Source organism: Protopterus annectens, chromosome 10.part0 (genome assembly GCF_019279795.1).
Source record: "Protopterus annectens isolate FY-2018-M chromosome 10.part0, PAN1.0, whole genome shotgun sequence".
Taxonomy (NCBI): Eukaryota; Metazoa; Chordata; order Ceratodontiformes; family Protopteridae; genus Protopterus; species Protopterus annectens.
Genome location: NC_056744.1, coordinates 1,015,417,583 through 1,015,440,260, shown reverse-complemented (window position 1 = coordinate 1,015,440,260; position 22,678 = coordinate 1,015,417,583). Strand labels below are relative to the sequence as shown.

Sequence of the window (22,678 nt, the reverse complement as noted above, 5' to 3'; positions counted from 1 at the left end):
CACTTCAGGGATATTGGCTTTGAAATCTGTAAAATAACTGCAAGAGACAAGGAGAAGGCCAATTACCAATCATTGTAGTATCCCACTAGTTACAATTTTATGTTCAGAGAGGGTAGCAGCAAATATCATAACTGGGGATCTGCTAAATAGCCAATTTACAATACAATGAACAATATAGGAGTTTGCATTAAGTGTGTCTAATTTGTGAATAATGCCATGTCAGCATACGGGATTGTGTCATGTGCCTTAGCCAGACTGAGATAAATATTTATGTAGGCTCAATCAACATTTATGTAGGAACCATTGTCCACACATTCTGTAGCCTTTTCAAAGTAGCTAAGTTCAAGAGACAAGACCTGCTTTTCACAAGATCACATTAAATGGGAATTAGATCAATTAAGTTGCCTATGCCTTCATAAATCAGTTTTGCTATAGTATGTTCTCTGACTTTGCATATAAGGCTGGTGAGGCTGATGGCCTGTAATTACCTTGGTGTATGAAGGGGTTTCCCTTGTGTAAGAGAGTAACAATGGCTGTTGTCAGGGATCAGGTACAAACACTGTGGATAGGATGAGGATGAACAGTTTAAGTAGAGACTCGGATAGCTCATGTTTGGCACTGATAAGAATGCAGTCACATATGTTGTCTGGTCCCATAAAAGTATTATTTTTAACCTTTGACATGTATTCTAAGATTTATTCTAAGATGCTGTCAGAGGCAACTTTCCACTATCTCTGAAAATGTAAAATGGGTTGGTGCCGCATACCCCTCAACTGTCCAGATTTTTGCCTCATATTTTGGTCTGTCCCTCATAAAATTCTGGTTTTCTGGCAAATTGTTACCAAATGTTTGAGGACTAAAGTCAGAAAATAATGACAGACCTTTGAGTTTCAGACTTCGTGTTTGTTTGTCTTTTCAGCTTTTCCCAGTTAGGGGTCGCCACAGCAGAACTCCGGTGCACTAATAATTGGCAGTCAATTTTTATGGTGCTGAGTTGCCAGCCCGATGCCCAACCTTCAGTGAAGGCACGCCCATTCACGCATGTCTTTTGGAGGCCACTCGACTGCGGGGAGGACATGCAGACTCCACACAGAAGGCACTCCAGCCGAGAATCGAACAGGAGAACCTCTTGCTGTGAGGCAACAACACTACCGCGGCTCTTCAGATTTCATACTCTTCAGAAAACTCATATTAAGGCAAAACATGTTATTCTATCAACTTTCCACATTTGCAAGAGCAATATTTAAAATTGCCCCTATTTTTGGGCCTTTGTCTCTCCATTATTTATGGATTTGTCCAGATTTCTTGTTCTAAGAGGTTCAGAGGTATGGTTGGTGAGGTCAAAGTTAGCACTAAATTTGTATGCCAATATATTGACTATATTTTTGGGATCAGAGTGTGTGATATTATTATATATGAGCCCACTGCACAGTTGGCATTATTCCTTAACTTCCTGATGTAACTGAAGAAGGATTTGTAGCTCCCTTTGGTATCTGCAGCAACCTGAAGTATGGACTCCTCTTTACCTTTTCTAATAGTGCTCTTAAATTCCTTGCTGGCATGTTACTATGTGGTCTTGAAGTGGGGGATGGGAATGTCTTAAGGCTTTTTATTATTTTCCTTCTTTTGTTATATAGTTTATTAATATGGGAATTCCACTATAAAGGTTTATTCCTAAATTTACCATTATTTCTACTGCAGACACATAATGACTTTTCTATGCAGATTTTTGGGTGCTGGAAAAAGTCCGAGGTGAATGCAGTAGCCATCTCAGCTGGGCCCATTTGTGGGAGATTGTTGGAAATTTTACATAGACCTTCTACAGGCTGAAGCAGGTTTGTCTGAAAGAGGTCCATTAAGATGGTATTTGGAGATGGGGTTGTCCCCTAAGCCTGATAGAGATAATGACTAAAACGTGATCTGATTTAATCAGGGATGAAGGGATGCAAGGTGACATCCTGGGGAAGCTAGCTTGGTAAGAACCAGGTCAAGGATATTATAGGCTCTATGAAGAAGTCTTACAATTTTCATCAGTTCTTTAGCATTAACAAAGTCTAGGAAATACTAAGCATGTCCATTTTTTAGAGGTGTAAATATGCCAATCAATGCTTGAGTAACTGAAGTCTCCTAGCACAAAGATATTTGGAATTTGGGTTGATATTTAACCCCTCAGTTGTATTAAGGCAATTTCCATGATGTTTGGGGGACACGTTTGGGGATCTGGGATTTGTTAAGGGTGATTTGGATCTCCAGTAGCTCCAAGTTAGAAGCATGGGTAATCTGACATAAAGTGCTGGTGGTTCCGAGAAATAAAGATATTCTCCCATAGTTGTCCAAAGGTCTAAAGGTGAGATAAATGCCAAACCTTGTTACAGAGGAAGTCCTCTCATTTTCCTCTCATTGCACTGAAATTATGTACCAGTAACTACACAAGTATGAAAGTGTTTGTGTTCATAGGAGGGCATCACATTCTGGCATCTTTCTGTTTAGACTCCTAGCACTGAGTTGTGTCGCTATGATGTGGTCAGTATTTGAGTTTGCTATGCAGTAATGCCCAATGGGGAGATCTGCCCAAAAAGACACTATAGGGGCATCAAAGGCTTTAGATCACATGCGGAAGCTGTGGTATGAGAGGTGCAAGCATCCCAGGAAAAACAGAAAGTCTTATATGCTATTTTATTCCAGGCTGACACATACTACATCGCCTTAGAATGACCCCAGTTACTTGGCCAATTATTTAGGCCAGTTATCTTGTCTTGGTATCTAGGCATCATTCTTGGTGAAGGCAAAATGCTGCTTAAGACCAGTGTTTTTCCTGCCTCAAAGACATGCATGGTAAGTTCCATTGTGTTTCTATGCATGCCTTGTCTGACTGGAGCACCTCACATCATTCATTTCCATATGAACCCCAAATAGATTGTAGTTGTATTTGTTGTACTAATATTTCTTAAGCTGCAGGGTCCTTAGGACCATTATAACATTATTCAGTCTGGTGAGTGTGCAGTCTGCATGCCTATTTCTCAAGACACCTTTGACTAAAACATTTCCCTGTGCAGTTGTAGTGGACATTATCAGCTTAATGTTCCTTTGGTGGTGACTCGATAGAGCTGAGTGGATATGTGGTGTGTGTGTGAATGGAGAAAAAGTAGGTATTGTATTCTATGAGGCTTTCACATTTTTTTTTCTTTACAACTTTAGCCTACGTTATGGATCTAGCGGTCTTCTGCGATTGATGTGCTGTTGTGAAGATATGAACCTTACCGACAGTGGGTTAATATTTCCTAAATAGCTACATCTCTCACAAGTCATTGAAAGTACCTGTGAACAAGCATAAGACAGTTACTATATACTGCCTTAGAACACCTAACGTAATCAGACTGGCTGCAGATGGGCTGAGAGCAGACTTGTTGAGCCATGTTAACAAGGGGTCAAGGGCTACCCGGTTATAGTACTCAGGGGCTGGGTGAAGACTACTGTAACAGAACCTGAAGATTTATGAGTGAAGTATTTGGGCTGATACTCTGATTTTAGGCAGTATAACTAAACTAGCAGTACTTAGTGAAATTACAGCATTTTGCCAAGAATAAAAAATCGAGGTGATTCACCTGTTGAGTACTACCTGGCTACTACTAGTGCTGGTGCATTGCAGCTACGTGCAGCTAGGAATCAATGTGTCTTTCTCCTTCTCTAACCAGAAACTAAACAGCAGAACTAATCATCCCAAGTTGGTTCATAAGAAGTGGGTCACAGGCTCATTTGTGATCATCAGCGGTCTTCTCCCATATGTTGCAGAGGTCTAGGGGATTTCTGTAGCCTTCTACAGGTAGATGCCCTGGATAACAAACAGCGCAACAGAAAACCAAGTTGCACATTGGTGCAAAATGAAAACTGAAGAGATTAATTTTAAAATGGTCCAAAATTAAAACTGAAGAGATTAATTTTAAAATGGTCCAAAATGAAAACTGAAGAGATTAATTTTAAAACAGCATGCAGGGAAGTCCAGCACTCATTGCCCTATCAGAGACAATCAATGTCACAAGGGAAGTAATAATCTCAAACCGGTCCCTAGGAAGCAATTTTCAGGCTTTCCAGTGACTGCTAGACTCTAGAAAGGTTAGGAAATAATATCTCTCTGCTCCTTCTCTCACCAGGACTAAGACACACAAACTAATCCCCAACTTATTATTGAGAGTCTTGACCCAGATGTTGCAGATTTTAAAATTTTGGTGGAAAAGAGGTTACTGCTTTAGATATTGCACTGTGCACCAAGCAGATGGAAAGATATGAAACAGGGTAACTCAGACTTTAACCGTCTAAGAGGATGGTATTCCCAGTTTGATCTTTCTTCTGTTTACTGGTACAGGCAGATGAGATGAGACTAGGAGGACGTTCCATAGTCAAATTCTCACAAGAGGTGGGTGACTCAAGAGCCACTAAATGTAAAAACAACAGGGATTGGTTGGGTAGGTGCTGAAAATATAAACAAGTCCCACAGTAGCAGCAGCATCCAAAGAACAGTGACATCTCCAAAGATGAAACGTTTCCTTATATTGTTTATCTTAAACAAATAAAAAATGCTGCTTCTCAGCTCCTCCACAAATCAACTAGATTTAATATATTTGTAGTCAGAGAGTGGAAAACAAATCTTTGCCAAGTGGCTATAACAAGGCACTGTTAAAAATTCCAAGAAAATAACTTCAGAGTCAAACTACAATAAAATAAGAGCAAAAGACAAGCAACAATGCAAGTACGTAAACCTTAAATGAAGAATTCCACAGCAGTCGCACAAGAGCAGTTACACAGCAGAGCCGGCTCTCAAAGATTGAACATTTTCCTTTTCTGCTTACCTTAAATGAAAAATACTAGTTTTCAGTTTCTCCAACAAATCAACTAGATTTACTACCTTTGCAGTCAGAAAATAGAAAACAAGTCTGTTTATTGGCAATAACCAGAAATTTTCAAAACTCCAAGAAAAAAAAAATCTAAAGTAAAAACAAAGTAATTGCTTACTAATTCACTTTCTCACTATGATCTTATTTTTCCATGCCTTCCTTTTTTATTTTTTTTATTTTGTATTGTTTTCTTTATGGTAATTACTTTTCTCATGTCTGTCTTTTATTACTGTGTTAATTATATCCTTCGGCAGGGTATTCTAGGCTATTGTTCTCTCAATTTCATCACCACTTCTCTGATTTTCCCACATCCTATTTCTATCAATGCCATCAAAAGATGGCATATCTGGAATGCATCACCCATTTTACTGTGCTATAACATTTCTAACAGACTGTATTCCAGCTTTCTGCTTGACTGTTCCAGGCATCTGTATTGGTGACAGAACCTACAGTCTCAAAGTGTCCAACCTGCTTCTAACTAATCCACTGATATTCTGTCTTAATGTAGAAAAAGAACTGACATTGAATCCACCTGTAGAAGACACTTGTATTGATATATAAGCTGTAAAACAGAAAAATGACTTGGGTACATATAAGAGACCCTTTTGTATGTAAAACATTTGCCCATGTCAGCATAAGAGATGATGGAGCTGGTACTTTTTGAGCAAATGTCATGATGGAAATGGCACTGCCTCCCTCTATTAGGGTAATCAACAAACTGATGAAAGAAAAGCATATGACAAGAAAAGTAACATTTATGAGAAAATAATGCACTTATTTGGGAGCCTTCCTAAAATCAGAATTGTCTGCAGATGCTCCTTTTATGTTGGACATTGTATTTGCACATATATACATGTACATGTTCTGTTTTGGAAATGTGTTAGCATTTCTCCCACCTGTTTATTTCCTCTGGTAGTTTGACAAGCTTGTTGCCTCCCATGTCTAGCCATTCTAATGCTGGCATACTCAGGATAGCTGATGGGAAGGTGGTGAACTGGTTTATGGAAAGGTCTAAATGGTAAAGTTTCTTCAGACTGCTGAGCTGTAGAAAAAGAAAGACAAGACCAACTATTAGCTTAAAATTATCATATGCTAAAAATGCTCATTTATACCAGTGTAAGGCAGCATCAAAGAACTCGCATGTTTCTCAGGATGGTCAGTATTTGTAATTCTTATGCTGGGAGACTTAGAGTTGAATACTTTCATTACCTCTGGGCCTTAACTATATCTTAATGAACAATAAACAAACATAGTTAAAAAAACACAAGCAGGCTTGGGCTCACTAGTGCTGCATTTAATTTAAGGGTCCATTATGTGGTGCTGTAGGTTCAAAGTATTGGAGGGGCAGTCAGGGAAAGAGGAGAAGGAGTATCCCATTATAGATTTTGTAGAGGTGTAATCTGGGGTGAACACTGCATTGGTTACTAAGGCCTGTGAGACTCACCTGTGTAATGGCAAATATGTTGGAGACCATCCTATTGTCTTAGATGAAAGATGCCCAGTTGTGATAATGGCGAACTGGGCTTATGTTATGGTCTGTGTGCTAGGTAGTATACTGTGGGGTGTACATGCTTTTGACTGTTTTCTTTGTGAGGACATGTGAGGATGGTCCACAGTTTTGCTGAAGTAGCATACCTACTGAAGACTAGATGAACCTCTTAAGAAGCTGCCTAACAGTAGGGGGAGCAGGTACCTTATGGCTGCCACATCCTTGGGCAATAAGCTTAAGGCAAGCTATTAAATCAGGGCTACTGATTCTTACACTCTTAGGAAGCATGTATAAAGGGAGGCTCAGAAAATGTCCGAGACCTGCAGTATGAGAGCACTGATCATCATTACCCTGACTGTCACCACATGTAGAGGAATGAATGCATCAGAGGTGATTATTGACAGAAGGGTAGTGACCAGGTTGTCATTTATTCTTAAGGAGATTGTGTACAAAAATATGGAAGAAAAAATATTTTGAAAGCAGGTGGAAGCTGGCATATTTACATAGCTGCCCCTACATAAAGGAGCTCTAAGAGCTCATCTGCACTACATATTACTAAGCATTAATCACATTGGCCATAGACGAATAAAGCCCTAACTATGGCCCAGGTGACCCAAAGATAGGTGAGAGGCTTGGATGCCTAGCAAAGTGGTAGGGAGGATGAGCATGCTTTCCCTGGGGACAGGGAGTGTTCTGGATAAGTCATATCTCTCATTGGGTCTTGGTGGAGGTCAGACCTAGGAGAGATTGGCATGCTGTATGTGTGGATACATCAAAGAGTTGTGGCTGTTCCTGGGCTCATATTCTCAAATATCACACCAAATGACTCACTCAGCTCCCAGACGTAATATGTCAGCGCACACGCAGAGGGATGGGGTAAAACAGAGAAAAGCCCTGATGCCCAATCAAGCAGTATGACATCACCACCACGTCTCCATTCTGTAACCCCCCCTCCTAATTCCACCAAAGATGGTCTCAGCTGGGGATGAGGTTAATTAGTGATAAGATGCTATTCCCTTTTCTCGTATCAGGTGGTACCAGAGAGAGAGGTTGGAGCCACAGGAGAAGGAGACGGACAGCTTATGGTCTGCTGAGGGGCACAAGGAACCAAAAACTAATAGTCACCATTGTCTGTTATGGAGCTAGCAAGTTCTAGTGGATGGCACTAGTCTGAGTTAGATGACTGAGGTAACACTGCAAGCTGGATCATTCATAAATGGCACATATAGAAGATGGCTCAAACTGTACTCCAGTTACAACCTCAAAGAAGAGGTAAAACTAATAAATGCAAGCAGTGATGTAGCTGTAAACAGAAATATTTTCACGAATCGAGTACCGAGTACAGTATAAAAATATAGATACTCTGGAACTTCTCAACATTAGATGATATTATAGTTTTCAAAAGCTAATGTTATAATATTGTACTATTGAATATACAGGGTAGTGGTTAGTGACACTGCAGAAATGGGTACTGATTGTCCAGCATTTGGCGCGTTGCATGTATAGTGTGTAGTTATTTATCTAGTTCTTTCTGAACAGAATCTGTGCAGAGCAAGGGTCAAAGGTTACACCTTTGTACCCATTGACTTAGAGTCTCATTTTAGCATTTCGAAAAGGTTAGATATTCTCTTGCATACACTAACAAAACTCCCCCACCAGGTGGATGGCTATCTCCTTCTTCACCATCCCTCCTGACTTATATTCCTTGCACACAGGAAGCAAAGATAAATGTGTCACTGACCAGTGCAGGCAGAGTTTGTTGAATGACTGTATTTGAATGGACTGTATACCACCCATCGTTATTTTCATTTTCATGATTTTTTAAACAGGTTAGTGGGCTGGTCTGCTTGGACTATTTTCACTCACAACCCTTATCAAAGGCCTGAAAAGCAAAGTAATCTTTATCCATATCTAGTAAAAGATGAAGTGTACAGGCCAGCGGTCCCAAATACTGCAGTCATAAACAAGCAAGTTATACACTAAGAAAGTCTTGTTGAATATATTACAGTATGTTATCAAAGCCTTACAGTATATTATCAAAGCCTGCAGTTTCATGTGGTCCTATCTTGTACTGTGAATGTTAAAAACAGACTATTACATACAAAATTGGGAATTCCAAGTCCTCTACAATTATACAAATTGAGTACTACACCATCTGAGGTAAGGCACAGGCAAAATATAAATAGTAAAGCACCACAATAAATCATTTCAAAGCTTTTCCCACCTTTAATGTGACCTATAATCTGTACAATTCAATTGAAAAAACAAACAAATCTGTTAGGGGAAAAAAATATAAAAAATAAAAAACGTACAATAAGCTGGTTGCATAAGTGTGCAAACCCTTAAGCTAATACTTTGTTGAAGCAACTTTTGATTTAATTACAACATTCAGTCTTCTTGGGTAGAAGTCTATCAGCATGGGACATCTTGACTTGGCAATATTTGCCCACTGTTCCATGCAAAAGCTCTCCACATCTGTCAGATTACAAGGGCATCTCTTGTGCACAGCCCTTTTCAGGTCACCCCACAGATTGTCTATTGAATTTAGGTCTGGGCTCTGGCTGGGCCATTCCAAAACTTTAACTTTCTTCTGGTGAAGCCATTCTTTTGTTGATTTGGATGTATGCTTGGGATCATTGTCATGTTGAAAGGTGAAATTCCTCTTCATCTTCAGCTTTCTAGCAGATGCCTGAAGGTTTTGGGCCAAAAGTGACTGGTATTTGGAACTGTTCATAATTCTCTCCACCTTGACTAAAGCCGTTCCAGCTGAAGAAAAACAACCCCAAAGCATGATACTGCCACCACCATGCTTCACAGTGGGGATGGTGTTCTTTTGGTGATGCGAAGTGTTGTTTTTGCGCCAAACGTACCTTTTGGAATTGTGATCAAAAAGTTCAACCTTGGTCTCATCAGACTATAACACATTTTCCCACATGCTTTTGGGAGACTTGATATATTGTTTTGCAAATTTTAGCTAGGCCTGGATGTTTTTCTGTGTAAGAAAAGGCTTCTGTCTTGCAACCCTACCCCATAGGTCAGACATATGGAGAATACAGGAGATTGTTGTCACATGTAGTACACAACCAGTACTTACCAGAAATTCCTGCAGCTCCTTCAGTGTTGCTGTAGGTCTCTTGGCAGCCTCCCTTACCAGTTTTCATCTTGTCTTTTCATCAATTTTGGAGGAACGTCCAGTTCATTGCAACATCACTGTTGTCCCATATTTTCTCCACTTTTTGATGACTGCCTTCACTGTGCTCCATGGTATACCCAATGGTGTGTAAATTGTTTTGTACCCTTCTCCTGACTGATAACTTGCAACGATGAGATCTCTTTGATGCTTTGTAAGCTCTCTGTGAACCATGACTTTTGCTGTAGCAGGCGACTGAGTAAATGTCAGGAAAATCCTACTAGGACACCTGAACTTTATTTGGGGTTAATCAGAGTCCCTTTAATTGATGGCAGGTTGGTACTCAAGAAGACTGAATGCTGTAATTAAATCAAAAGGTGCTTCAACAAAGTATTAGTTCAAGGGTGTGCACACTTATGCAACCAGTTTATTGTACATTTTTTATTTTTTATATTTTTTTGTCTATCAGATTTGTTTGTTTTTCAATTGAATTGTACAGGTTATAGGTCACATTAAAGGTAGGAAAAGTTTTGAAATTATTTATTATGGCCTCATTTTTTATATCACAAAAACCTGGCATTTTAACAGGGGTGTGTACACTTTTTATATCCACTGTGTGTGTGTGTGTATATATATATATATATATATATATATATATATATATATATATATATAAAAACAGTACATGGTGCAATTATATACCGCTTGGTCCTAAGGAGGTATGGGCCTCTTTGAAATTATCTATATGTATAGGTCAGCAGTTGTGGGACATCATATGTGTTTGTTGACATAATCAGATTCTAATGCAGTGAAAGTTTTATGCCTCAAAGAAAACAAGTCTAAGATAACATTTCTTGCTCAGATTAGTGGAAGGAAAGGAGTTGGTACGGAAATCAAACTAGAAAAATACAAAAAAACAGGTGGCAACAGTAAGTGTGAGCACAAGAAAAAGAAAGAAATATGAAAAACTCATGATTACAGTGTCAAGTATAGAGAACTGCTGGAACAGTCAGATGTCAATCAATATTTGATGTACAAATGGCTGAAAGGAGCTGACTCTAAATCCAGTGAAAGTACTGGACTATGTAGATTTTGATTTACAAAATCTATAGAAAAGTGAGAGATACAGATATGTAGAAGTTCTTTAGTACAGAGTAGAATAAGCTGCACATCTTATTTTTGGCAGTGATATAGTCATGACTGAGAGTCTGTACTTTGAGAGGCACAATAATGTGGCAAAACTGTCAATTGGGTATTGTGCAAACACAAAAACATACAGGTAACTGGGAAGCATTGGAAACATGAGCAGCAAAAATGATTGAAAATGGGGAAGTATTGCTCACATGGGATCATCCAATACTAGCAATAAGGAAAGTAGAAGTAAGAATACCAGAGGTTCTAGGTGAAGAATAAAAGGATAGAAGTAGCATTCTTCCTTGAAACAGCTATACCTAGCAATTATAGTGCCCTGCATACTGAGATATAAAGTTATGAAATACTAGGATATGGAAGCAGAAATTAGGCCATTATGGAATAAACACATCCAGATATTTCCAATAGCATTAGGAGCAGCAGGGCTAATAAAAAGTATTTTCAATCATACTTAAATATGTTGCTGATACTTGTAACTCCTTATGAGCTATAGAAGGTGGAATTTGAACTTTAATTATATCCTGACCTAGGAGTGTCTCCATTTTTGTCAGAATATTAGAAACCTATGCATTCTGAGAAATTATAAATAGGTATATCTGTAGTGGGGGACTCATTTACAGAAGGAGGAACTGTGAACATAGTGAAGTTTGATGGAGGGTCAGTATATAAATGAAGCAAGAAACAAAAATGTTTGTTTGGTATCTCAAATGCATAGAAGAAGGCATGTGTTTCTGCTGCTGGTGATCATGAGGCTAGTTGAATGGTTAGCCTGGGATTGTGAAATAGCTGATAACTAGCTGTCCTGTCACAGGAAAGGAGTGAAGGGTATGCTACTGGCTGCATCACTTCTGATAGATACCAGGCAGATTGTAGGCTATCCAAAGAGACATGGAGACTGACAAACATCCAGATGTAGTTTATGACTGCATAAAACTGACAGACATCCAGATGTGACATTACTGTATACATCTCCCACAATAACATCAATGCACAATGTTGTTTGTCTTTTCAGCTTTTCCCAGTTAGGGGGTCGCCACAGCGGAACTACGGTCCGCTAATGATCGGCAGTAGATTTTTTCTGGTGCCGAGTTGCCAGCCCGACGCTCAACCTTCAGCGAAGGCACGCCCATTCCCGCATGTCTTTCAGAGGCCACTCAACTGCGGGGGAGGACATGCAGACTACACACAGAAGGCACACCAGCCATGAATTGAACAAGAGAACCTCTTGCTGTGAGGCAATAATGCTACCGTTGTACCACCGCAGCTTAACGTCAATGCACAATACATGGAAATAATGAAAGGTCTGTTGGTTTTCTGAAACATTAAAAAACAGCACTTGGCATTACAGAAATGCACTTTTCAATGTGTTGCGACAACATAATGGGGTTATGTGTAAATGAAATAAGTCTCCATATACTTGTTTCAGAATGAACAAAAGTGAATGCTAGACTGTCATTTGAAAAATAGTATGAATAATATCCATGTTGCACATAAAACAAAGGCCTCTACATTTATAATTTGAAATGCAAATGCAAAGCATGTTGTATCAGATGTTATTGTGAGGTGCCCTATGCTTGCCATGAGTCAGATAACACCTACATAGTTTTAACTGTGTTCTTATTCTGACTTTAATGGTTGTAATAAAATTAATTATTGACATGAACATGTTGTAGTTGCCATCACAGAAGGAAATTTGCTTTAGAAATGTACATTAGAAACAGCAAATTATTCTGGCTTGCATCCTATAATGTGTGAACAGAGTAGTACCACTACTGTGTGTGACATACTGTAGGCCTAAGAACCTAAAGGCACAACATCAAGAAGTCAAATATATGTGCCGGTTCAATCCATATCTCTTTCTTGTTCAGCATGTATTCATCAACCACATGCCATGCAAAAACACTACAGCATTCCTAAGCAGTCCACTATTACTATTTATCTATTTTTGTGGCTACTTGTAGAGCTGTATGTATGGAGATCCATTCCATTGTAACAGGAGTTGTTTTCTATCAGTTTTTGTTCAAACCTCATTAGTAAGCCATAGCCACATAAGCACTTACACAAACTCACATGTCCATGACCATACAGAAACAGACACACACACACACACGGTTATATCTGTATATGACAGAACACCCCAACTTTCCAATGCCACGCAGCACATACCCCACATTTTTTGACATCTGTCAGACACTGATTGCAGTTATGGCCTCCACCAATGGAAGGGAGCAGTCGTGTTATTTGTACCAGTTTCTTCTTCAACAACAAACATTTCCAAAATCCTTAGACAGTTTAAATAACAATCAAGTTTCCATATAAACTGTAACCCAATCATCCTTTCATAAGTACTGAACATACAGTACAGCAATTTAATGGGAGCAATTAAATTTTTATTTTAAATATTCCTTACACTTTGTTTCCAATAAACCCCTCAAAAACTATTAAAATTAAAGCAGAGCTAGCGTACATTAAAGCACTAAAACATATTACATGTACACTCACAGCATCGCTCAGCAAATCTGGACAGTAAGATTATTAGTCAGTAAAATGAATGAAAGTATACCTGTTTGGGTCTACTTTGAATTACAGAAGGTTACCTCTCCATACCCAGGCTACAGTATGATGTTCAGTATGCCACTGTGGAATGGCTGCTTGCAATTAGAGATTAAATGTTTTTTGTAAGAGGATTTCACCCCCATACACCATGGAGAATTTCTACCTACACACCCCTGATCTCTAAATACGATACCCAAAGTCACATTAGTTCACAGAAAAGAAAACTACAGTTATTCTTGCTTCCTTCCATAATTTCTTTTATTGCTTATCCTTTGACTATAATGGAACATTTATGGACCACAGTGGTGCTGCGGTAGCTTTGTTTCCTCACAGTAAGACGTTGTCCTGTTAGATTCTCAGCTAGAGCGACTTCTGTATGGAGACATGCGTGAATGGGCATACCTTCGCTGAAGGTTGTGTGTCAGGGCCGGCAACTCGGCACGTAAAAATCTACTGCCAATCATTAGCGAACCGGAGTTCCTCTGTGGCGACCCCTAACCGGGAAAAGCCGAAAGACACAACAACAACAACAGAAGAATATAGACATAGATGTAGAAAAAATAATAACTATACTAAAAGGAAAGAGTGTGCAAGGAGGTACATAATTATATTGAAGTCAGTCTAATGAGCCATTTTCCTTAAGGTTCTTTTTAAATGCAATCAAGCTGAAAACTAAGTATTACATTAAAGAACAGAACTTAGCAGTTGCTTTATTGTTATGTTCAGCACATAAGTCTACTCAAATTAGGCACGAATGTAACAAAAGTCTATTTGCAAATACTGTCTGTCTGCCTATGGGCCCTGGTATTATAATCTGCCATTGCTTCAGACTGGCACAAGTGAATTCAGAACAAATTTATATCGTGAAGAAAATAAATAACAAAAGCGCTGAGTAAATTTTGTGAAACCATAAGTCATCAACCAATATGTAAACGTAGCCACAAGCAAAACAGTAAAATGTCCTTTATTACAAGGTGTTCAGTTAAAATACTTAGTGATAGTAAACGTAAAATCAGTGTTATAGAGGTTTCCATTCAAGACTCCATGAACATTTAGAATGCCATTTAAGCCTGGCTGTTCTCATGCATTTGACCATGGAAACCACAATGGTCTGTAGTTTTGCAAGCCTTGAACTTAGTTCCTGAACCAAGAATGTTGTGCACCAATGTGAATGCAATGGATACAGTCCCTTATTTCAAATGCAGTTTATTTACAATGAAAAAGCCGGACCAAACTCCATTTTCAGTTAAAAGAAAACAGGCACATTTCTGCTACTTAAATTTTTGTGTTTGTTAGATCACTTTAAAATATCATAGTGAGACACAAGGTTACTTACAAGTCACAAGCATGGTATTGCCGCCTGGTCAATCTGCTTTGCAGTCCTCAGATACACCCACACTTCTACTACTGGTACACTTTGAGTAAATCCACAATTGTGCTCCTGGTGCTCCTTGTGTAAATCCACAGTTAGGCTTCTGCTTCTGGTGCTCTTCAAGTAATTCCACAGTTAGGCTCCAGGTGCTCCTTGAGTAATTCCATAGTTAGGCTCCAGGTGCTCCTTGAGTAATTCCACAGTTAAGCTCCAGTTGCTCCTTGAGTAATTCCACAGTTAGGCTCCTGGTGCTCCTTTAGTAATTCCACAGTTAGGCTCCAGGTGCTCCTTGAGTAATTCCACAGTTAGGCTCCTGGTGCTCCTTGAGTAATTCCACAGTTAGGCTCCTGGTGCTCCTTGAGTAATTCCACAGTTAGGCTCCAGGTGCTCCTTGAGTAATTCCACAGTTAGGCTCCAGGTGCTCCTTAAGTAATTCCACAGTTATGCTCCTGGTGCTCCTTGAGTAATTCCACAGTTAAGCTCCTGGTGCTCCTTGAGTAATTCCACAGTTAGGCTTCTGGTGCTCCTTGATTAAATCCACAGTTAGGCTCTTAGTGCTCCTTGAGTTGTTTTGCAGGTCTTCCAATATTTCTCCTGGTACTTTCCATGACTTGTTCTTGTCATGGTCAAGAATCTCCACTCTTGCTATAGAATCCCTGTCTGTGAGAGACTAATATTTCTGAGATTGTAGGAGTCCAGCTCTTCTATTAATAACCTTTCTGTCGCTTGTCCCTCTCTAACATAGATGACAAGTAGGTGGGGTATTTCATTTAGATGCTTTAATACATAGAAACACATCAGGATGGATAGCAGCATCATAAAATATAAACAAACAGATTAACAGGCAGACCTTACATACATACATGCTTACATCTCAACAGCTTACTACAAAACGGTAGTCAGGCTCACATTTATACACTTGTGCAAGCCCTTGGCTAGCTTCTTATACGTACATACACACATTGAGCTACATTCTCCCTCTTAAAAAGATTGTCATTAGTAAACCCAACGATGGAGTTAGACATGCATTATTATAGACATTAGCAATAAATATGTTTATGTCCACATTGCCGTATATCTATTACATGGTCTGAGGATATGACCAGATCTGGTAACATAACAATTTGAACTGAATTTAGCAACAGGGACAACTTGTATCAGGAGCTTCTGGATTTGTCACAGGAATGGGAATATTCTCTGGAATTGGACCACCGGACAACTCACTCCGAGATAGTCTTTCTCACAGGCTATGTGCTGTGGTATAGGCTCGGACACTGGCATCAAATGTTTCTAATTCCACCTAAACTCTGCTCCTTGTGTTCCAAAATGTATGATCTCGTCTCTGGGCAAATATTCTTCATGACTCCAATCCGATCATAACCTTTGGACATTTGGAGCCATACCACTTCTCCTTCTCGTAATGGATTGAGTGGTTTGATGGTCTTATTGTAGTAGGACTTCTGGGTTAAAAGCTTCAACAGATTGTTTTTCACTGACCTGTTGTTCTTGAAACATGGAACCAACAACTGACTACTGACTGGTAATATGGTTCTGGTTTGTCTCGACAGAAGCCTCTGAGCAGGTGAACCAAGTTGTTTATCACAAGGAATGTTTCTGAGATTCAAGAGATTCCAGAAAACATCACTATTACCTTGTTTTGACTTTTCTAGTAATTGTTTTGCACTTTGAACTGCACATTCTGCCAAACCATTTGACTGAAGATACTCTGAACTACTCATGACATGAATAAAGTCCCATTCCTCGGCAAATCTTTTGAACTGTTAGCTAGTAAACTGCATGCCATTGTCAGAAATAACTTTGTGCAGACTACCACGAATTTAAAAAATGACACTTCATCTTAATACTGACAGTACTGGATGCTAGGTTAGGAAGTAGGTTAATCCTGAACCAATTGGAATAAGAGTCTATTAACACCAAATAATACTGACCATTCCACTCGAAAATTTCAGTGGTTACTGTCGACCAAGGTGGTTCAGAAATCTGGTTTAGCTGAAGTGGTTCCCTCTGTTGATGTGGCTTAGTACTACTACACACATATGTTCATAGGTTCATAGGTTGGTACTAGGCTATTGGCCCTAGGGCCTATACAAGCCTAGCCATAACAATTCCCTGGCTATTTCTTCCCACATAATTTACTTCCCTGGACCCCTGTCTAGCAGGGCAACTGACATGATCCCCGGGGTGAATTTCCTTTCTTCCATCCAATCATCAAGGTTTCTTTTGAAGAGTTCCAAAGAGGCACTCTGCTTGACATGTATGGGCAGTCTATTCCAGAGTCTGGGGAGTCTCTGGGTCAGGAACCTATCCCTCCAGCATGTTTTGTTTATTGTGATGACAAGGTTTAGATCCCTGGGGCGTGTGGCTCTGAGGGATTGGGATTTCTTTAAGTGTAGCATGTCCAACAGCTCTGGGTTTGACATGGCCTTGTATGTTAAGCAGAGATCACCTCGGAGTAGACGATATGTGACAGAGTATAGCTGGAGTTTTTTTAAGGTGGTCAGCAGAGGGCATCTGCTTTAGGTCTGTGATTCTTTTAGTGAGGTATTTCTGCGGCTTTTCCAGTTGTTGCAGATGTCTTGAGAGGTACATACCAAATTGGGCATTGTATTCTATAATGGGTCTAATGAGGAATGAGTACAGCGGGACAATGACCTCCTTTTTTCTGGATGAAAAGCCCTTAGTGATGAGGTGTGCCACATAGAAGGATTTCCTGACTGTTGTGGTGATGTGGTTATTGAAGGTGAGACCAGATACAGAACAAGATAAAAGTACTCTCTCAATGTCTTCTGACATAGAAGGCCAAAATACTAGTCCTTTTACCCTTCTTTTGGTAGAGTCTGTTCCTGGGTGACCACTATGCAAGACAGTAATGTACTCTTGTTGCAAGGACTTTGGAGCAATTACTTTCAGACCTTTCATAATGATACCTTTGTCAGACAAAATTTCATCTCTGTATGGAAAATAAGGTTGCACTTCTTGAGGTAAACTAGACTGCTTTGATGGCCATCCTTGATTGATGAAGTGGTTAAGACTTTGTAAAATTGGATCTGTGGCTGTGTGATCTCTCAGCTCATCAAGATGTGTGGAAGAAAAATTTCTCACTTCCATGACTTCAAAATCAAAGTTCTCAGTCTCATGCTGTTCAGTGGTGTTTCTGGGTGATCTGGACAATGTTTCAGCAATATAAAGAAATTTTCCTTTCTTGTAGACAAGATGGAGATTATACTTTTGCAGTCTCATCATCATACGTTGCAGTCTGGCTGGAGCTGAATGCATAGGCTTTCTCAAGATAGTGACTAGAAGTTGGATGTCTGTTTCAATATGGATAGGTCTACCATAAACATAATCATGGAACTTTGAACATGCAGACACAATTGCCAAAAGCTCTTTCTCTATATGAGCATACAGCATTTCAGTTTGGGTAAGAGTTCTGGATGCATAGGCAACAGGTTGACCTCTTGTAGAACGACTGCACCAAGACCAAATTTCGAAGCATCACACGAAAGAGTAACTGGCTTGTAAACATCATAATATCTGAGAGTTGGTGGACTGGCAATTCTGTGTTTCAGGGCATCAAATTCTCTTTGGTGTTGCTCTAAACAGGACCAGGATACATGTTTAAGTGTCAGTTCTCTGAGTGGTGCTGATATTTGACTCAAGTCTGGAATGAACCTGCCTAGGTAGTTAACCATGCCATGAAAATATTCCAAGGGTTGAACATTGTCTGGAGCTGGCATCTCTAGAACGGCTGTTTGTTTAGAATAGTCTGGTTGTAGACCTTAACTGGTAAATAATTGACCAACATAAATAACCTCTTGTAGCCTGAATTTGCATTTCTGTGAATTGAGCTTAAGATTCACTTGACGTGCTCTTTCCAGAACTTTTCTGAGGTTTCTGTCCTGCTCGGCTTCACCCTTACCTCCAACTAGTATGTTGCCGACTATAATATCAAAAGGATACCCAGAAAAAAGTTGCTCCATTGCATGTTAAAAGACTTCACTTGTAGAATTTATCCCAAATGGCATTCTCAAAAATCTGTACCTGCCAAACGGAGTACTGAATGTAGTGAGCAATGATGATTTATTGTCAAGCTGAATCTGCCAAAATGAACTCTTTGCATCTAGGACAGAAAAAAGTGGCGTTTGGCATCAAAGCTGCTACTACTTCAACTGTACGCATTGGATGATGAGATCTTTTTAGTGCTTTGTTCAAATCTCATGGATCAGTACATATTCTGATGTCATCTGAGCTTTTCTTATGAGCTACCTCCATGGAAGATACCTATTCAGTAGGAGTTGACGAACCAACTGGACAAATCACACCTAGCTGCACCATATCGTCTAGCTCAGCTTTGACTCTGTCCTGCATGGCTATTGGAGCTTTATGAGCTGGCCTGATAACTGGACTGACATCTGGATCTAACTTCATGGAGTACACAACTGGAAGCTTCCCTAGTTTGTCTTTGAAAAGATCAGCATACATAGAAAAAATATACTGGGTGAAATTAGAGTAGTGGTCTTTCAAGCTGACATGATGGACTTCCTTGTTAAATAAAAGCAGTCCCATTTTCAAACTGTCTCTGAGCCCTAATAATGACTGGACGTGCCTCTTGACCACATAAAATAACAAGTCGTCGCATCTCCCAGCAGAGTAACATGAAAGCACTAATGAACCTTCAGTCTGAATTTCTTCACCACCATAAGCAACAAGCTTCGCACACCTTGCTAAATCAAGCCTTTCACCATGACACCCACTACACACACACTAACAAATATTGTTGTTGACATAACATTGCACTTGGAACCTATGTCAACTTTGAGCTCTGTGGGTTTTCCATTTATCCCAACAGTACAAAATACTTCATTCTTTGCCCTTAAATCTACTGCATTGACTGTTTCATGAAGCACTAAAACACCATCAACATAAAGAGTAGGGTTGATCAACTTGTTTCTTAAAATGTTCCCTTTTAATGAAGGAATGTGGGCCTTTTGATTTACGAAACCTTCAAAGCCTTTTAAAATTATTCCATTTATTGCATTTGTGGCAGTGCTGACCAAAAGCTAACATTTTTCCCTTTTAGAGTCATGATTTCCACCACAATTATGACAGTTGGCAATGAAATTGGGTAAGCACACACCCTCACCCTTATGCCTGTTTGCTGACTTACACTTATGCTTCATTGAGACTGTGCGAACTCTAGAAATTTCTGGAAAGTTCTGGTGTTTACCAGTGAGTGATACAGAGGCTGCAGTTGCTGCCATGTTCTTGGGCCTGTTTCTTTTAACCATGTGCTGCATACTGTCAACATCAGCTCCTGAAGTTACTGGAAACAAGCATTTCTCATTTGTAAGCATATTTGTGTGCTTTTCTGTGAGCTCGTATATCTGACAAATCTTAATGGCCTTATTCAAAGTTAAATCACTGTCATGAAGCAAAATCCTTCTCACAGTATCATCTTTAATACCACAGACAAGTCTCCCTTTTATCAACTCATCCCTTAAATCAATAGATCTGCACATTTTAGCCTTATTTCTCAAGTCTGTTATATATGCGCAAAAGTTTCACCAGGCTTTTGATCCCTTGTGTAAAATAAGTGTCTTTCCATTGTAACATTTGTCTGGGGGGGTTACACATTTCTCTAAATCTATGTTTTAAGCACTCGGGGTCCTCCCTTGACTCAGACGGTAACACAATATGACGGTTTTCCCCCTCTACTGCAAAGACAGCAGGTGCATACACAAATGAATGCTCCCTTTCAATAGCTTCTGACCCAGCTAAATTAAGTAGAATAAATGCCTTTGTATGGTCATCTTTATCAGAAAATGCAGCCTGTATCAAAATGTCATATTCTTGCTCAAACACTCTCCAGTTCTCTGCAATATTATTGTTAAACACAATTGCACTGATTTTCGAAATCTGTCAGCCATTACCACAAAGCATGCACAAACACACTGAAAATATGGCCCTTGTAATTATGTAGGAGTAAACTGCTCTGTGAGCTTGTAATAACATTCAAAGGCACAATAAATATGCTCTGTAATGGCTGCATTTTGTGAAATAACTTTACTGTAATACTGCACAAACATGCAAACAGTTTATACACTTCTGATAACTCAGATATCTTTAATTAATATGAAAAATACATGCTTAGTGAAAATGGGGTAGTTTACTTTTATTTGTTTTATGCAATTCAGACTTTATTTCAAACATTTTCCGTAATAATTCAAATATTTTTATCAATATCGGACATACTATTCGAATATTGTTTAGAGCGTTCTGTATGTCTCGTTTCATATTTTGCGAATAAGAAATTATCTGAGCAAGTTTTAACATGTGAAATTGGTTTCTGACCTGTTTTGCAAATTATATATGCAGTAGAGGTGATCCACTCCTGTATATTCCTCCAATGCCTCTTGGACTCAAATTGAAGAAACCAGAGCTCTTTCTGGCAACAAGTCATTTTGGGCATGCTTCCTTTAACATCATGCCCTTTTATACATGCCACGTCTGGCACCATGTCACTTGTTCCTCTCTAACATAAATGACAAGCAGGCAGGGTATTTCATTTAGATGTGCTAATACATAGAAACACATCAGGATGGATAGCAGTATAATAAAATATAAACAAACTGATTAACATACAGACCTTACAGACATACATGCTTACATCTCAACAACTTACTACAAAATGGCAGTCAGGCTGCCACATGCTCAGTATTCATACACTTGTGCAAGCACTTGGATAGCTTCTCAAAGGTACATACACACAGTTTTTTACTACCGTAACATGTCTTCTTACAACATCATCAGTTTTTACCATAATATACAACACATTAAAGCTGTGTTTCTACTATATGAAATAGTAACTGTGCCACAGTATATATATGGGTTACTGCTAGTTTGTTGAATGAAAGATTAACTGAATGAGTTACTGCTGAGTTACCATTTCATTGATTTTCTTTTTAATATATTACGTAATTAGATTGTAGTTGCACTGTTATGGGTCTTAGGTTCCAGGGATGTTTTAGATAGGGTTTGTGTTGTGTTTCAGGGAATTGTTAGGTTTCTTCTGTGGTAAGTACTATTCTGTACAATTGTACAAAGATTTCACCTTACTTGCACTGTTGCACAATCTCAGAATGAGTGTATTTTAAGTTATAGGAGTATGGAGGAATGCAGAGGTACTTGCTCTCCTGCAGAATACTTATTGCTTTGTCCACATCTTTCATAGGGCAGAGGTAACAGGGAGCAAAAGTTCAAGGGGGTTATTAAAGTTAGTGTAGCAGACCAAATAGAAAGCCTTGCTTTTACCAAAAACTTTCCCTGACATCCATCTAAAACTTGAATTAAGAGTTAGTTATGAATAAATGATAATTGATGGTAATTTGATTGCTTTGTCTGTAAGGTGTTCACACACACACACACACACACACACACACACACACACACACACACACACACACACACACACACACACACACACACACACACACACACACACACACACACACACACACACACACACACACACAAACAAACATACACACACACACGCACACGCACGCACACCAAACATCTGGATATGATATCTTAGGATATAGCTACTGGTGTATAAAGCAAGTGAAAAATACTAACTGTATGATAAGCATAGGATGTGTCAATCCAGTTGTGGCAAATAATCAAAGATTACCTGTGTGGGTGCTCTGAGTATGTCGAGTGGGTTTATTCCTGGCAAAGAACATAAGTACTATATTATCAAAAGTGACAGCAAAAGATGAGCATTATGTGTTATTAATAGTTGAAGTTATACTCATGAAGTCCTCACCTCACACAATGTGGGTAGTCCAAAATGTCAAAATGCACTGGACTGCTTTATTTAACGTACACATGCATGCTATAATTACAACAGAAAGACGTATCTTCATTGAATAACATCTCCATGTAAGCAAATTACTGAAGACGACTGCTCATGTGTGCAGTTGTAAGCTATCAGTTACAGTATCTCCAACATGCTGTAATTTTCTGTGTTGCCAATAATATGTGCAGTGTTCCTCTCTGTGTCTGCT

General features: G+C 39.2%; 1 protein-coding gene across 3 annotated transcripts in view; it reads right to left on the bottom strand.

The window, feature by feature from the left end:
* Positions 1-22,678, bottom strand: part of LRRC39 (leucine rich repeat containing 39) — a 365,433-nt gene that overhangs the window by 170,273 nt on the left and 172,482 nt on the right. For all 3 annotated transcript variants that reach the window (XM_044085780.1, XM_044085779.1, XM_044085781.1), the window contains exon 6: positions 5,789-5,934. In XM_044085780.1, coding sequence (XP_043941715.1) covers positions 5,789-5,934 — 146 coding nt within the window. The remainder of the gene's footprint in view (positions 1-5,788; positions 5,935-22,678) is intronic.